The 15,767-nt window shown below is 30.1% G+C and overlaps 3 protein-coding genes across 3 annotated transcripts; 1 reads left to right on the top strand and 2 right to left on the bottom strand.

The window, feature by feature from the left end:
- Positions 1-65: 65 nt before the first annotated feature.
- LOC117204058 lies at positions 66-3,679 on the top strand. The gene has a single exon (XM_033441072.1). The coding sequence runs from the start codon at positions 148-150 to the stop codon at positions 2,740-2,742; it is 2,595 nt and encodes an 864-aa protein (XP_033296963.1). The 5' UTR covers positions 66-147; the 3' UTR covers positions 2,743-3,679.
- Positions 3,680-4,670: 991 nt separating this feature from the next.
- Positions 4,671-8,753, bottom strand: LOC117204059 (lipase maturation factor 2-like). Its single transcript, XM_033441073.1, has 11 exons — positions 8,578-8,753; positions 8,258-8,417; positions 7,965-8,148; positions 7,773-7,874; positions 7,186-7,379; positions 6,927-7,105; positions 6,580-6,829; positions 6,295-6,500; positions 5,976-6,216; positions 5,672-5,888; positions 4,671-5,582 (listed from the first exon to the last, which is right to left on the bottom strand). The coding sequence occupies exons 2-11, from the start codon at positions 8,349-8,351 to the stop codon at positions 5,303-5,305; spliced, it is 1,947 nt and encodes a 648-aa protein (XP_033296964.1). The 5' UTR covers positions 8,352-8,417; positions 8,578-8,753; the 3' UTR covers positions 4,671-5,302.
- Positions 8,754-11,570: 2,817 nt separating this feature from the next.
- LOC117204060 (pyruvate kinase-like) lies at positions 11,571-15,666 on the bottom strand. Its single transcript, XM_033441075.1, has 9 exons — positions 15,601-15,666; positions 14,955-15,096; positions 14,307-14,545; positions 13,987-14,164; positions 13,498-13,716; positions 13,243-13,418; positions 12,683-12,913; positions 12,365-12,587; positions 11,571-11,857 (listed from the first exon to the last, which is right to left on the bottom strand). Exons 1-9 carry the CDS (start codon positions 15,664-15,666, stop codon positions 11,643-11,645), a joined length of 1,689 nt encoding a protein of 562 aa, XP_033296966.1. The 3' UTR covers positions 11,571-11,642.
- Positions 15,667-15,767: the final 101 nt, after the last annotated feature.

Here is a 15,767-nt window from a genome sequence, read left to right as displayed (position 1 = left end):
ATCTTTTGTAATTTGCTTACAATTATTGCAAATATATTAATAATAGATATGGTTATTTTTCATAAATTGATGTGAATTTAATGTTGATCGAAAGTGTAATTTGTTAATCGATAAATAATAACGAACTTATTTACAAATCTGTTCGTAATGAACACGGTACTCGATGAAGGTGATGAAAATAATGATCTAGTCGAAATGTTGTTAGAAAGTATATTTCCCAAATGTGAAGATGGAAATCATTTTGAGAATAATTACGAAATAAATGACATCGAATTAATCGATAACTTAAAACAGGAATCTGTTAAAGATCAAATAAGTGTACTACAAAATGAATGTCAAACCAAAGACGACTTTACGGAATATAGTATCGAAAATTGCTATGATATGCTAGAGTATAACAAACAAATAATCTCTTCTTTAATGGATTTAAAAAGCAACATAATCCTTGCTCTTACAAAATGTCAAAAAAAATTAGCAGTGATAGAATGTAATTTAAAAAAAAATATAGCCAAAGATACAAAAATTTCAATTTGCAATGCTGGCATGCCTTATTTTAAGGATAAACATTATTTTTTTGCTTCTAATAATGAAGATGAAATGTTGAAGGAAAGCTATAAAGAATTACAGCTCAAAAATCTTCCCAAAATTTCTGCATGGACTAAAAAGGAAAGAGATGTGCTTTTAGATGCGGTAAGAAAAGAAGCTGAAGGAGAAAAAGAATACAACAACAGGAAAAAGAAATTTTCATCTACAGATATTTTACAAACAGTCAATCCATTACAACAAAAAGAATTTGATTGGTTTAAAATATCATCTAATTACTTTGAAGATGTCCATTCTCCATTTGATTGTCGTATCATGTGGAATGTTTTTCTTCACCCTAACATCAACAGGAAGCATTGGACGAAGTCAGAAATTACTAAACTCAAGAGAATAGTACAAAAGTATGAATTTCAAAACTGGGACAAAATTGCCAAAGAGTTAAATACAAATCGTAGTGCGTATCAATGTCTTATCAGATATAATACAAGGAAAACATTACCTAAAGTCCATTGCATTTGGGAAAATGAAGAAGATAAAAGACTTTTGAAACTAGTAGAAATATTTCAAATTGGTGACTTCATTCCTTGGGGCGATGTAACTAGTTGGATGCAAAATAGAACTAAGCAACAAGTTTATTTTCGATGGTCATACAGCTTATCACCATATTTAACTAAAGGCAGATTTACTAAAACTGAAGACGATATCTTGAAAGATGCTGTTACTAAATATGGTACTAACTTTCGTAAAATATCAGCTGCATTAATGCCTAATAGATCTACCATTCAACTTCATGATCGTTATCAAACATTAACCATTAACCAAATTGAAAGTTGGACTTCGTGGACGCTTGAAGAAGATACAAAGTTACTTCATCTTTTTCAGTGCATTGGTCCAAATTGGTCTGTAATAGCTAAAAACTTTTCGTGCAAAACTAGGACTCAATTAAGACATAGATATACAGCTTTGCAAAAATACATTAAGAGAGGTGTTTCCATACTTGAACTGCATAAATATCGCTTAAAAAATAGAGTACAACATTCAGAAAATGAAAACAAGAAACAAAAAAAGGAAGAACTTTGTAAAAATATCTTCGAACCTAATAATAGTATTACCAATGAAGGTCATGATAATAATATTACGAATATAGATCAAGAACTAATTGACTATTTTCATACAAAATGTAAAGCAGAACACTTGATACGTAAGTGGGAACTTCATGATGTGGAAAAGTTGAAATGTAAAACAATAAGCTTATATAATATTTTACAAGCATTGAATGCCAAACTCTGTATATCCAACAACATTATTGATAAAAAATTAAACAATAGAGATCAACAGCTTTTGCATTCATTAAGGGAATATATAAAACTAAAAAGTGATAAGAAAAAGTACTTTCAAATTGTAGAGGAGTATGAATCACGCATGTTTAAATGCAATGAGTCTGAACAAGATTCTTGTTTTTTACCTCCATGTCCTTTTGATTCGCAAATAAAATTGAAGAAATTAAAGAAGTGTATCGATTATGATATAGATAGAAGCAATAAATTTGTATTCGAACTACCTACAGAGTTTAATACATCAGAGCTTATAATTCCTTACATCGGTGGTGATGAACAAGAATTACAATTTCAAAAATTTGCTCGTTCCTTTCAAGTTAATAATCCAAAATGCTGTGAATCAGCCTTTGAAACTCAAAACTGTTCTACATTTTTAACAAAATTACTATTACAACGTCGATGTCGTACCAATAATAGCAACGATAGAAACAATTCAACTGACAAAACATTAAAAAAATTGGAATCAGTCGTTCGTTTCGACATTGGTACCGCTGCATCTCATGAAAATGACGATGTCAATTACAAATCTCAGTATATGGAATTTCAAAGCAAATGTCTATCTAACAGTATGACAGAAATTACTCAAAACCATGAAACATCTATGATGTATGCTAGCTATGCAACTTTGATAAGTTTTAAAAACTTAACATATTTGAAACGATTAAATGAAAAGTATAGTTTTCTTGATGAATATTTTATACCATCAAGCGAATTACAAGCATTTAATTTATTAGAAACACGTTTAGAACAATTATTTAAGTACCCATTAGGTCTGTCAAATATCTTATTGCCACAAGTTTATGTAGAGGATACATTTTTGTTCGAAGATATTCCACCGAAAAAGAGACGTCTCAAATATTAGACACATTAGTGGAACATAAAACAAGGAAGTAACGAATATTAAGCGAGAATTTTAGGATATAATATAAGGATTCAGTTTAGGATATTAGACCATTTTTTATTTTAAGGGCGGAACAAAATTATATAACTTATAAAATCCATTTTATAAATTTTACACTTCCAAATAAAAGCAACTTTCATTTCACTAAATTAAAGCACTACGTTAATTTTTGGGTAAATATTATTTTTCTCTGGCTTACGGTTTAATTTATGGGGATATTTCAGAAATTTCTGTTTTTATATTATTTAGACATATATTTTTATTTATAACTAAATCTATATGAAACTGCTACCATTAGGTTGATAACATTTTTCCTTAGTAAAAATGTGTAAAAAAAGATAGTAAATGGAATTAAAGTTAAGTGAATGTGAGCTTGATGTTTGGACACATTTCTATTGAAAGAAGCTTATTATACAATGGCTAAAGGAAGCGGCAGTCCTTTCTTTTATAGGGTCAAAGTATTTTTATGCAAATCTTAAACAATTACTAAAGGGAGCTTATAAATTTTAGATGCTACCTTCTGCAAATTTTTCGATATTTGTGGACTTTAACAATTTGTGTATCCCCATATATGAGATCGTACAGCCACTTGAATAGCGGCTCGTAGAAGCGACTGATAATGAGATATTCTTCTCCGTGTGAATCTTTATCTATTCCTATTATTAGTATTCATTCCTATAAACTGTAGCACACCAACATATATAATAAGTCGGAAATCTTTTTTAGAAAGAGATGAAACACGAAGAATATGAAGTGATTTTTACCCATACTTAGTAATTCAGGTAATTGTAAATTAGACTAACTGTCAGATGAATTAGAATAACAGGAAACATTTCATAATTGCACAAAAATCGGGACCCAAGTTTTGCAACTATGTAAAGGTAGAAACGATTTTCTTTCTGAAAACCGAGATCTTAGACGTGCCGAACGTGGAAAAGAACAACTCGAATGAAAGATAACGAGAGACTGAGAGTCGAAGTGTTTGGCAAATATTAAAGACCCGCGATAAGCTGAGATCTTTAACTCAAAAATCAGACGTTCTTATTTTTAATTTTGGTAAATGAAACTTTTACCAACATGTTTGTTACATTTTTCTGATTAAAATGGTACCAAACACGATATGATTTAGCGCATATTTGCTTATATTAATAAATGATAGTGATATAACAATAAATAAATATAATTCAAATTATATTGTGTTTGGTCTCATTTTAATCAGAAAGATCTCAAAAATACGGTAGTAAGAATTGAATTCAAAAAATGTCGAAAATAAAAAAGTTCCGCTTTTGAATTAGTAGCCACATACATTGTCTCAACCATATCTAATATTAAATTATGTTATATTACTCGACCGTAGTTGGTAGTTGAACATTGTCTCACGGTTGGGGGGGAACCTCCCCTCTGTGATGGGCATGAAAACCATGCAATTAACGAGAGGTTCTTTCTCTGCAATTATCGCATATTTCCTGAATTATGTTTTTCTCTTAATCCTATGTCTTTATTATACTACATTAGTTATATTTCAATATATCGATTAATATACTGACCACAATGATATTAACATCTTTATGTATCTTTATGTAAAATAATTATATCTTTCAAGCATTTTACTTTATAAAAATCGTATTGTATTATACAAAATAAATGTTTATTAAAAGAAGGGAATCAATATTTCTTTCTTTTTTCAGGTCATTATACATCAGTAATAATTTCATGAAAATGTAATAAGAAATATAAAAATTCAAATATTAGTTGATGGCATAAATCTTTTATCGATCAAATTTTCGAAATGATTTCATTTACTTTTGTTGTAATAATATGATAGTTCTTTTCACTTGAGGAAGAAAAGTGACACAGAGCTACTATACTAACTACATTATGCAAACATATACCATTTTAATCCACCTGGAAGTGGACTTTCTGACCATTTTTATTTATTAAATGCACAACAAATTTCAAAACATACTATATACACTTATATTACATTGCAATAATTACTTAAAAGAAATACATTCAGAAAAATAGATCACAAATAATTTAATTTAAACTTAAATGCGATTTAGAGTATTATCGTATGTATAGACATATCATAGAACATATATATGTATCATTTTTGAATAAGGTAAAGTAAAACGATTTAATACATGTATAAAAAATTTGACAACAAAAAACGTACTTATAAGTTTAGTACAGATATTTTACAGTATTATTGATAGGAAACATATTGTATATTTTCTCAGTAAATTCGTTCTCTCCCCCCTCCCACACACCTTTTCTAAATTTTATGTAGATGCATATGATCAATAGATGTTTGATTAAGATGTATGAAAAAAAAGAAAGAAAAATGTATTGAGCAGATGATTATGTATTCGTAAAAATATAATATATGCATAATTTATGAAATAATTTATATGTATGATACAACCAAACTTGATTACGACTATACACAAGCACGTTTTTATAAACATAACCAACTATGAATTATTTTTTACTGAGAACATGACAAAAATGAGATAAATACTTACTTTTTCTTTGACATTGAATTATTGTAACTAGTCATGATGATTGTACAACCTGCTGTAAAAACTCCCCATAAGAGAAGGCTAGCTTCGATTTTGTAAACCAGAGACCTAATGCTATCGAAGAATAGTTTTAACGAATCGTTTGTTATTTTGAAAGTCGGCTTATCTTGAATAATTTTCATTTTTGATAAATATTCGAGAAGCGGTGGATGATCGTGACTAAATATTGGAAAATATTCCCCGATTTTTTCTCTTGTCCACCAAGCTTGTTTATTCCACCTAATAAAAGATAAGATAAAACAGAAAATAATTAAGACTATTCAAACTTAAGAATAATTGAGAAGATATACATGCGTATAAATACTTACGATTGACTCCATGGGGTGTAATGATAACGATAAAGACTAGCTTTAATATATCTAGGTGGTTTTTCAGCAAATGGGTTTTTCATGTTATTCATTAGAGCCAACACTTCTGGTTGACCGCTCAAAAGGCGATACGCTAATGACATTAACCATGGATTTTGATGATAAGTACCTAACGCAGCAAACCACATTTGCCAATCGAGCCGTGGTTGATGAGGAGCTGAAAACAATAAAGATTAATAATAATTAATTGCAATTCTTAAAGATGTTGAATAATGTGATTTAGAAAGAAGAAGAAATGACCAACCAACAAACGGTAATGAATTATTAACATTTCCTGGTTTATATAAAAATTCGTATTCTTTCCATGGCCCGTCAATGTCATTGCTTCCTTCGATGATTACTTCTAGTCTACCTCCTACTCCGGTCATACGTCTAAATAATCCATAACTATTTACAAGATGAAGATGTTCGACTTTCCCTTGTATCTGTTTTAATTGCACTGGTATTGTTGAATTATAACTGTGATGTAAGGTGGCATACGGTACCTAGGCACACAAACATTATGAACACGAATATTAAATAACATAAACAGTGACACATAATAATAGCAGGTACATACGTACAATACTTATAGCGAAGATAGAACAAACTGCTGCTGCATAAAGAATCGTAACGAATGTTGCCAAAATTTTATTTTGTATTCCTTTAATGGCTAATAAAGACGTAACTAATGCATTTACAACTGTAAATGCGAGGGATATTATGCCGATGGAGATAGAAACTGGGATTGTTCGTGATAAAATGTAATCAAATTGTTCTTGCGTAAATGCTGAAATAATGAAGTAAATAATAAAAGAAATGGCAATTAAGAAATATATTTGTGTCTTTTGTTAAAGATATCTACATACCAATGTCGCTTTGGATTGTCCAATTATCAGATATTCTAAGATTGTAATACACATATGTTGCATAAAAAATTCCTCCATAAACTACAATACACAATATTGTAGAAAAAGATTCTATGATATTATAAGTACCATTTTTAGATTTTTTTTTATAAAAGAATTGATCATCAAGTAAAGAGATACATAAACAGATAGTTAAAAAGTTGAAAAAATTGTAGTTTCCTGTTGCTATAATGTGTATCTGAAGAAATACCTAATAGAATTAATATAGATTATTAAACAATCGTCATATATTAAACATTAGGTAATACAAATAGTTATGACTCAAATTATTGATCAAATATATTTACCTGTGTATAAAATGCAATTATTCTGACTTTTCTGTTTGGAAAGAAGAATAAAAATGGAATGACAAGTTCAATAATATTGACAATCACAGTAGTAAAACGTAAAAACCATGTTGGCAAATGATGTGCGTACCATGCTAAATGAGTAGGTATACACTGTGACTCAAAATGTACATTTAAGGCTGAAACATTGTTGCAAAGAACTAAACATTCTTCTTTCACTTGGTTATAGTGTAAATGCATGTTTGACAAAATATTATACCATTTAATTTCCACCACACAGGACAACCAGAAGTAAGTTTCACTACTCCACTGGAAAACATTAAGCGGAAAAGTAGCCAACGCACAGTCCAAAAGGTTACAGCATCGCTTGGTGTACTTAGTTTTCCACGTTGAGAATAGCAAAATGGTGCTACAAATATACATAAAAATCCTGCTTCCAATAAAAGTACATCCCTGTAAAAGTATACAAAAATATCTATAAGCTTATCATAAATGATTTATATGGTTTATGGAATTATTGGTTTATATTTTTCTAACTATGTTACACATAATTGCAATATGTTTTTATTAATTAACTTGTAAATTGCTTTAACCATGTTATATTATATTATACATATATTTGTGCTGATTGAAGTCAATTTCAGAAAACAACAAAATTAATTAACCCAATTTATCCATATTGAATTAATACTATTAATCGATATATTATTCTGTACTTTATAGATATATGTGTATATGTTTGCATATGTATGTGTGTATGTTGTCTCTAATGTTATATATATATATACATGTATGTAATGTGCATATACGACACAAGTATTAACAAATTTAGGAAATATTACTTGCCATTGAAACCACATAAATGTTTGACCAATTTGATACAAAGAATAATATAATGACCAAAGTAGTGCAAATACCAATGCAATACAAAATCTTTGTGATATAAATCTGAAAATAACCAATATTTACATTATTATAACCATTTATGTATACATACACTTTGGTTATATAAATTACAATGAAATGATCAATCATTACCCTGCGAAAGAAAGAGCAACACCCACAAGTGATAATACATCTAACATGTATTCTATATTTAACCCAAGATAAGGAGCAAACCACAGTAATGTTGGTTTTTGTCTTAATTTATGAAACAAAGGTGAACGACTTTTAAGATCCAGCTGAGTTCTAGCCGGTAGGATGCCATTATCTCCATATAATCCTTTATCACAAATAGAAAAAGAAAAGAATAAATGTTAGAAGGAACAATGTAATAATGTAACAATGTAAAATAAATATTATTTATTTTGAACCTTTCAATTTGTACTCACCCGGTATTTGTATATAAAAACTAAGAAAGGCAAAAAGATATATAATGCAAATTCCTCGTAAAAATAAATTACGTGTATATCGTACTTGAACCATCGTCGATTGCTATACGTTAGGATTATTTCAAGAGATTAAAATGTATTCAAATGTAATGATTGAGACCTGCAATGTGAAACAATATGTATATACATATACATACTATACGTATATGTATACATGTGCGTATAGATAAAATTAAAATTTCATTTAAATCCTTTAATCTTTTAATTAATAATTATAAATATTTTCTGAAACATTGTTATTATTTTATAGATATAGTTACCTTATTATTTCATAATCTGATAGAATATTGTTCATCAAGTCGTAATCCAAATTCGTGACCTTTATTTCTAAATACATATACGATATAACTTACAAGTGATACAACGTTTGAGCTGTTGTCAGATTTCGATTGTTTTTTCCTAGACGTTACTATCTAGTAGTATTATAGAGGAAATGAGAGTGTTCACGCCCGTAGGTTGAGTTGCTGGTGCAAGTGCTGCACCAAGGGACCAAGTGTTGCACTAATTCAACTCTAGTATATAAAAGAACCACGGTCGTGACAAGAACTTATTGTGTTCCATCCTAGCATAGACAAGAATTTATTCAGTTCTATCCAGACGAGTTATGTGTGTAATTACATACATATAAGATAGATTAACAAACAGTGGTATACACAGGTCTGAAAACTCTTCTGGTGGGGTAAGACTCTTAGTGACTGGACGATGTTGATCAACTGCTGCAGTAAAGCGCTTCAATCAAGTAGTTAGGATTCGTTGCGTGACGCCATCATGTAAATATAGTTCGAACCCGGTTGTCTCTGTTTCTTTCTCTCTCTTCTTAATGTTGTCGTGTATTCGACTCACGGCGAACTGAGTAGCAGGCGGGATGCAAAGAAAAGACGGTATCACAATACTGATACTAGAGACTGATCTATGCCTTATATATATATATAATTATTACGATTACATTATTATTATTTTGTATCGAACTAATGTCTAATAAATGTTATATAACATAAAAATCTTAATGAAACTGTAGAAGGACTGATTCGCTCAGTATATTTCAATTGAAAAAATATCCGAAGTAAAATATTACTATCAAATTAATTAAGCGAACACTCTATAAAAATAAATTACTCAAAACACACCAATAAAACAGTGCTATTGATAAATTATAAAAATTAACAATAACACAATCCACATGTTATTATATTAAAGTAACACATAGTATATATACACATTATAACAATACTATTGTCATTTAAAAATTCTAACTGCGCTAAAATAGAGGAAAATAAGTGCGGACGAATAATTATTTCAGTATTAAACAAATTAAGGATGCGTCATTATACTTTTACTAGAGACATTCACGAGCGGCCATCTTGGATTGTTATGATAGCTCCTACATGTGCGCATCGGAATACATACAATAATTATACACAGTAAATAAATGCAAAATAATATTATTCCCACTGCAATTATACGTCAACTATTAAAATAAAGTCACAAATAATTAACGGATAAATAATAGATTTCACATTAATAAAATGTCACTGTATACTAGGGACATTCACAGGCGGCCATTTTGGATAATCAACACGTGCATATAGTAGCCTTTATGCGTTGCAGGATAAATCATATTTTCAACGAAGGAATAAATATTTAATAAATGATAATAAACTGAAAGATCGTAACGAGGAGGGAATAAATAATGATCAATACAACGTAACGCAAGAATATTAGAAATTAATAGAATCTAGCCGTGAGAAACAAACTATGAAATAATATATTAAACTTACTATTATAAAAAAAAGAAAATGATATTTTATTGAAAGAAACAGGAAATAACGCATAGGAAGACTCGGCAAATACTAAGTTGCCACGCGCCTTGAACGATTCACTGGCATCAGCAAGGAAGTTACCAGATACATCGTAGATGCAAGGACAAGTTGGCACGCGCCTGCTACGTTCCATTGGCATCAGTAAGGAAGTTCTGGGAAACATCGCAGACGCAACATTAGCAAAATACGAGCTACTACGATACCTACATCTTATCACGCACCTTGCATGTCCCTAATACCCAACGAAATACGAGAAATTAAGAAGACGAAACTTCAGCAGCATTTACGTGTCTCAAGGATATGAGAAATTAGGAATAGCGTAAATAAGATAATCAAGAAGACGAAACTTCAGCACAATCCGCGAATGTAGACAGTTACAAAATTCCTAATTTGTCACGTAGCAATGCTGTGATTCCCATAGAGATGATCCATCACGTGACAATTAGGATATTATAAATAAGCGGGAATAACATAGAGTAGGAGAGTCCTTATTCAAAATTCAGACCATTCACATTGTCACTCTGTCCGTCGAAATCGAATATTAGAAAAGTTAAATAGTTTCAAGAGTCTTCATCCAAAATTCAAATTGTTCACATCGTCACTCTGTCCGTCGAAATCGAATATTAAAAATGGTTTCAAAAAATCATCATTCGTATTGTCACTTCATCTGCGGAATCAAAGTTAATTGTCAAAATTCGACACATCACCAAGCCATACATACCGCCGATCGACTTTACATCTAATCAAGGTAGGAAATTTGAAATTGTATATCCTCTTCTCTTTTAACTTGCAGTCGAAAAAAGTTGTCTCTGAACAAAAGCACCCGTCGGCAGTTATAGTTGACAGATAAAACTATCAAGCACACAATTTACGTAGATTTCATCCGAACGTCTTGAATTCACGATATAAAATTGAAATAAACGTTCTTGGCCAAGATTTAATAAATTGTCTGGAATAAAACAACTTTATCAAATTTCGATCTATTTCCTTAACAATTGTTCGCTGTATCAACCAGTGATTACGGTGTTTTCAACGCAGAGAACATCTATGGTTTTTCGTTTTCCTCTTCCCATCGTTAGCAGATTGCTCATCCTTGGGCGAGGCCTACGAAGCCACACTGATTGTCCACAGTATTAATCAGAAATCTAAATCAATATTTCATACACAATAATATCATTTCAATATTTCCCTTCCGATTAAATCCAAAATCAAACGGAAAATAAATTTAATAAAATTTAAATTTAAAATTTGATCGATTTAAACAAATAAATACGTAACAGAGGTTGATTTTTGGTATATGGATTATGGATAGTAATATTAACAGAAAGAAATGACTCGGGCAGGAATTAAGAGTATATAGATACATGTTATAAAAACTTAATAAAGTTAAACAATATCTAAAAAGTTGTTTAAAAAAAACAACTAAAGTGTTAATTAAAAATGTTTTATTAATTGTTTCAACCATGGTAAAATTGTTTTATTTGAATTAAAAAAAGGGATATATTTCACCAGCAAGGCTCGAAATCCGCTATTTGATTTTCCATGTGTCCAGGTGACACATAAACTATACGTATGCAGTTTGTAAAGCCTGCTCCTTGACGCCATCCACTAACAATCACGATCGCATCGCCAACTCTAATGTACCCTTTTCTTCGGAGAGAGTCGATACCAGTCTGTATTCGAGTTTGCATGTCTTTACCCCAATCAGACAAGGGCTCCGCTGTATTGATAATTACATATATTAAATACATTAATTTTTACTAAAGAACTAAACCATTAGTACTAATTGTATTATAAGACAGCGATAAGAAATTTAATTTATTACGCTGCGAAACTCGTTTGATTTAGTTTCATCACAATGAAATAATCAACTGTCTATATGAGTTCACCACAGTTACAAATACTTTGATATATGTATCTTTCTTTTAGAAAATTATCCACGCATAAAAATCTAATGCCGTAAAAGTGGAAACGATATTGAAAGGAAAAGTATTGTTCTCTTGGTACATTTCGTATTTTTATATTACAATCTTTTAATAAAACTTTAAACGATCTACGTTTATATAACGTTTTTTACTCGACTCTACTCATAGAATATACTGGTAAGGTTTAGTCGTTAAACCCTTGGGGACTCTGTATAATAAAAAACATATGTGCACATCCATACATATGAAGAAATGAAAAGGATAGTATATTTATTTTAAGGAAAAACATAAGATATACTTACTTCTGTAATGAAGAGAATGGATACCATAATACAGCTGTAGCCATCTAGCAACTACTCCATAACGAGTAACTGCAAGAATTAGACATTTAGGACGATACATTGATAATAAAACAGCGCTGCGTCCTGTTGTTGTAGTAACGACAATTGCTGCTGCATTTGATTTTATCGATGTCTCAACTGCTCCAACTATGATAGAGTGTAAAGGATCTAGAGGTATTGGCACCTATTTTCGCACAAAATATCTTCATATCAATGCATATTGTATTACGAAAAATCGAATTATAATAATATCAGCTTAATTCCACCGAATATCCCTACCTTGTAGCTTAATTCATCGAAAATTTCCTTTTGCCACCGAGCGCTTTCAGCTTCTCTGCATACTATATCGACATCTTTTAATAATTTAGTAGTATCTTTCATATTCATAGCACCAGTTTTCAGAAAAATTGCATCGACTCCATTTAAAACAGCATGCGCAATTAAATTCATATCAATATTTAACTGTTCGTTATTATATACTTGAAACCCTAATACAATTGGTTTTCCTATCTATAGGAAAGAAAAAAGCAAAGTAGAAATTTATTTATGGATCACGATCTTGAGAATTATAGCTTGCTAGTTTCGTTAAATATTAGCTACGATTAATTAATATAATTTCTGAACAATTCCTCTTTCTTTTTATTTATACATTACCTAATTACAGAAACAAAAACTGGACTTAAAAGGAACATAAATTTTTGTGACAGATATTCGTATTGACGATTTGTAAATTTCTATCATTATGGCAAATCTGTTTTGTTACGGAACAGAATTGCATAGTATTCTATAGAATTTACAGTGAAGTTATGCAAGACAAATATTTATTAATAAAAGCTTACCTTTATACATTTCGCAATAATTATTTTTTCGACTAAAAATAGTTTTTCATTCCCTACGTCTATTTCAATATTGTTTCTATCGAGAAGAATAGCATCAGCTGAATGTAAAATTTCATCGAAATTTTCGAATCCTTGCTGAGTTGAGATCTTTGCCATAACGCAAATTTTAGTAACACCTTTAATCAGTATCGATTAGCGTAATATCAATGTCGTGCATCGAACAGATCATTGGAATTATGTACAGTTTATCCATACCCATTTTCTTCAAGCGACTTTTAATGCCGTACAACATTTTCTCGTTACGTGTATGATTCATTATAAGGAAATCACATTCTAACATTGAAGCCAATTTCATATGTTCAGTGTCTTTTTCCGAAATTTGTGGTAATGAAACTACACTGTCTAGTAATTGCACCAATTTGTTATCCCTTACAATACCACCTTTAATTATTTTACAAGTTACAGCTTCTTCATCTGCGTTAAAAGTATTTTGGTTTCTATTAATGTTTATATCGTGTGCATATTAATGTTTTGTAAATCAAGCTCTATTTGCCGATCAAAAGCTAAAATAAGTTATTATTAATACTACTGTTATTTTCCTAAATTTATATTTTACAATTAGCGAAAGGTAGTTCCAGTAACCATAGCGAAAATTTGAATCTAAAACATTTAAAATCTGAAACATTCACAACTAATTTATCCATTTAGTTATTAATTTATCAACATAGGGTAAGTGTAACTAACGGATACAGGTGACTTGTAATAGAGCAGCGCCTCGATCAATCAATATCCTATCTCCTACCCGACATACGCGAGGTAATTCAAGGTAAGAAATCCAAAAACATGTAGCACACCCTCCACGTTTTGCGATATTGTTCGTTACCAATTTTACCATTTTACCTTCCTCTAATTTAGCGTATCCCTATAAATATTAATACTCAGTATATACAATCGCCACATAGAATGCCATGTAAAAATTTTACTAAAACATATACAATATACATGTATTAAACAATATCGTCAATAAATATCTTGATTCAAATGGTTTTAGATAATAATCATACTATACTCTTCTCATCACCACGGAATACACCCGTTCTTATTTCGGGACCCTGGAGATTCATTGCAACTCCCAAGGGGTAAACCTCCGTCGTCAATTCATACATTCTATTTCCTGCTTCTCTAACAGATTGTACAGTGATTGCGTGCCATTTCTCTGTTTCATGAGACATATTCAAACGAACTATGTTCGCACCAGCCATCATCATATTAACGACAGCGTCAGGATGAGAGTTCGCCATGCCTTATTAAATATATAAGATATTTTACAGTACACACTCTATTCATATCTAGAGTTTACTTATTTATTCCTTTTTAATAAACTTAAATAATATAACCCAATAATCAAAGGAATGTCACTACGAATGAGGTAGCCAGATTTTAAAAATTTAATGTTTTATGGTAAGCAATGATTGTATCTAACAACCGGAAGACAAACTAAAGGCACTTGTTAAAGGAAATATTTTAAAAGAATGTACTTTATGGACAACGTTTTAGTCATTGTAAATATAATTTCAAATATCTAGTTTTGGAAAAGCAAAAATTTTTTATTTAGAGACATATAACTAAAGTTTATCCGAGCATCTTACGGTACCGTCTTATCAAAAGCAATTTGTATTAAAAGACTAAAAATGACACAAATGTTTGCTCACCTAGGGTAACCATAATTCGTGTAAGCCTTGCTAGTTTAGGGCTGGAATTGATATCTAGTTGTATGTTGTGTTCAAGACGTGTATTTTGATATGCTGCTTTTACTTGATCGTCTGTTATATACTGATCTTCAAGATTTATCATCTGTGTATTACGAGATAAATTGACAAATTTAAAAAACATATTTTATGAGATCAGATTGGAATGAATCAAAAGCATAAAAGCAAAAAGTTATAACATAACAAATATAGGACATTAGCGTATTACTTATATTTTTACTATAATCAACGCAACTTATCTTCTATTTCGTTGTTTAAACGTATTTGGCTTTACATTCTATTCTCTTTGTTCCCTGTATGATATTTTTATGATTTTTACTGTTTTGTATTAAAATATTAGAACTGTATTGAAGAAAAAGGAAAATGTTTCAAAACATAACGCTAAATTTTTATGAAAGTAAATAGAAAATTTTAAATTAAAAAATAAAACCATAATTGTATAAATTCAGTACGTTTAATATGTTCAATCGAAATAACAGTCCTTGATTCCTACTCATTTATTAATGTAAATGAAGCACGTATACCTAATCACGATAATTAATCAACTAATCTCTATTAGGTACAAAAATGTCAATTATAAAAATAGTACCCATGGCATTCGGCGGCATGATTTTATCCATTTAGTTGCTGGTGCAATGTCATTGGTACATAACATTGTGTAATTCAGTATATGTTACAATTGTGTATCCTTCGAAGCTTAAAGAGATGTATGTGATTATTAAGAATGGGAACTGTAAGTTATTTGTCCATTTTATT

The sequence above is a fragment of the Bombus bifarius genome, unplaced genomic scaffold (genome assembly GCF_011952205.1).
Source record: "Bombus bifarius isolate JDL3187 unplaced genomic scaffold, Bbif_JDL3187 scf7180000007977, whole genome shotgun sequence".
Taxonomy (NCBI): domain Eukaryota; kingdom Metazoa; phylum Arthropoda; class Insecta; order Hymenoptera; family Apidae; genus Bombus; species Bombus bifarius.
Note: the sequence above shows the minus strand (reverse complement) of the source record. Positions and strands in the feature narration are given on the sequence as shown.

Excerpts from the sequence above, each read along its gene's own strand:
- LOC117204058 (XM_033441072.1), top strand. The coding sequence starts at position 148 with ATGAACACGGTACTCGATGAAGGTGATGAAAATAATGATCTAGTCGAA.
- LOC117204059 (XM_033441073.1), bottom strand. The coding sequence starts at position 8,351 with ATGGTTCAAGTACGATATACACGTAATTTATTTTTACGAGGAATTTGC. Across the intron at positions 6,830-6,926 it reads TAATTGCATTTTATACACAG|GTATTTCTTCAGATACACAT; the intron begins GTAAATATATTT and ends TAATTCTATTAG. Across the intron at positions 6,217-6,294 it reads CTATCTTCGCTATAAGTATT|GTACCGTATGCCACCTTACA; the intron begins GTACGTATGTAC and ends TTGTGTGCCTAG.
- LOC117204060 (XM_033441075.1), bottom strand. The coding sequence starts at position 15,666 with ATGTTATGTACCAATGACATTGCACCAGCAACTAAATGGATAAAATCA. Across the intron at positions 13,717-13,986 it reads ATTACAAGTCACCTGTATCC|ATGAAGAAGCTGTAACTTGT; the intron begins GTTAGTTACACT and ends CTTTTAACGCAG. Across the intron at positions 12,588-12,682 it reads TCGATGAATTAAGCTACAAG|GTGCCAATACCTCTAGATCC; the intron begins GTAGGGATATTC and ends GTGCGAAAATAG.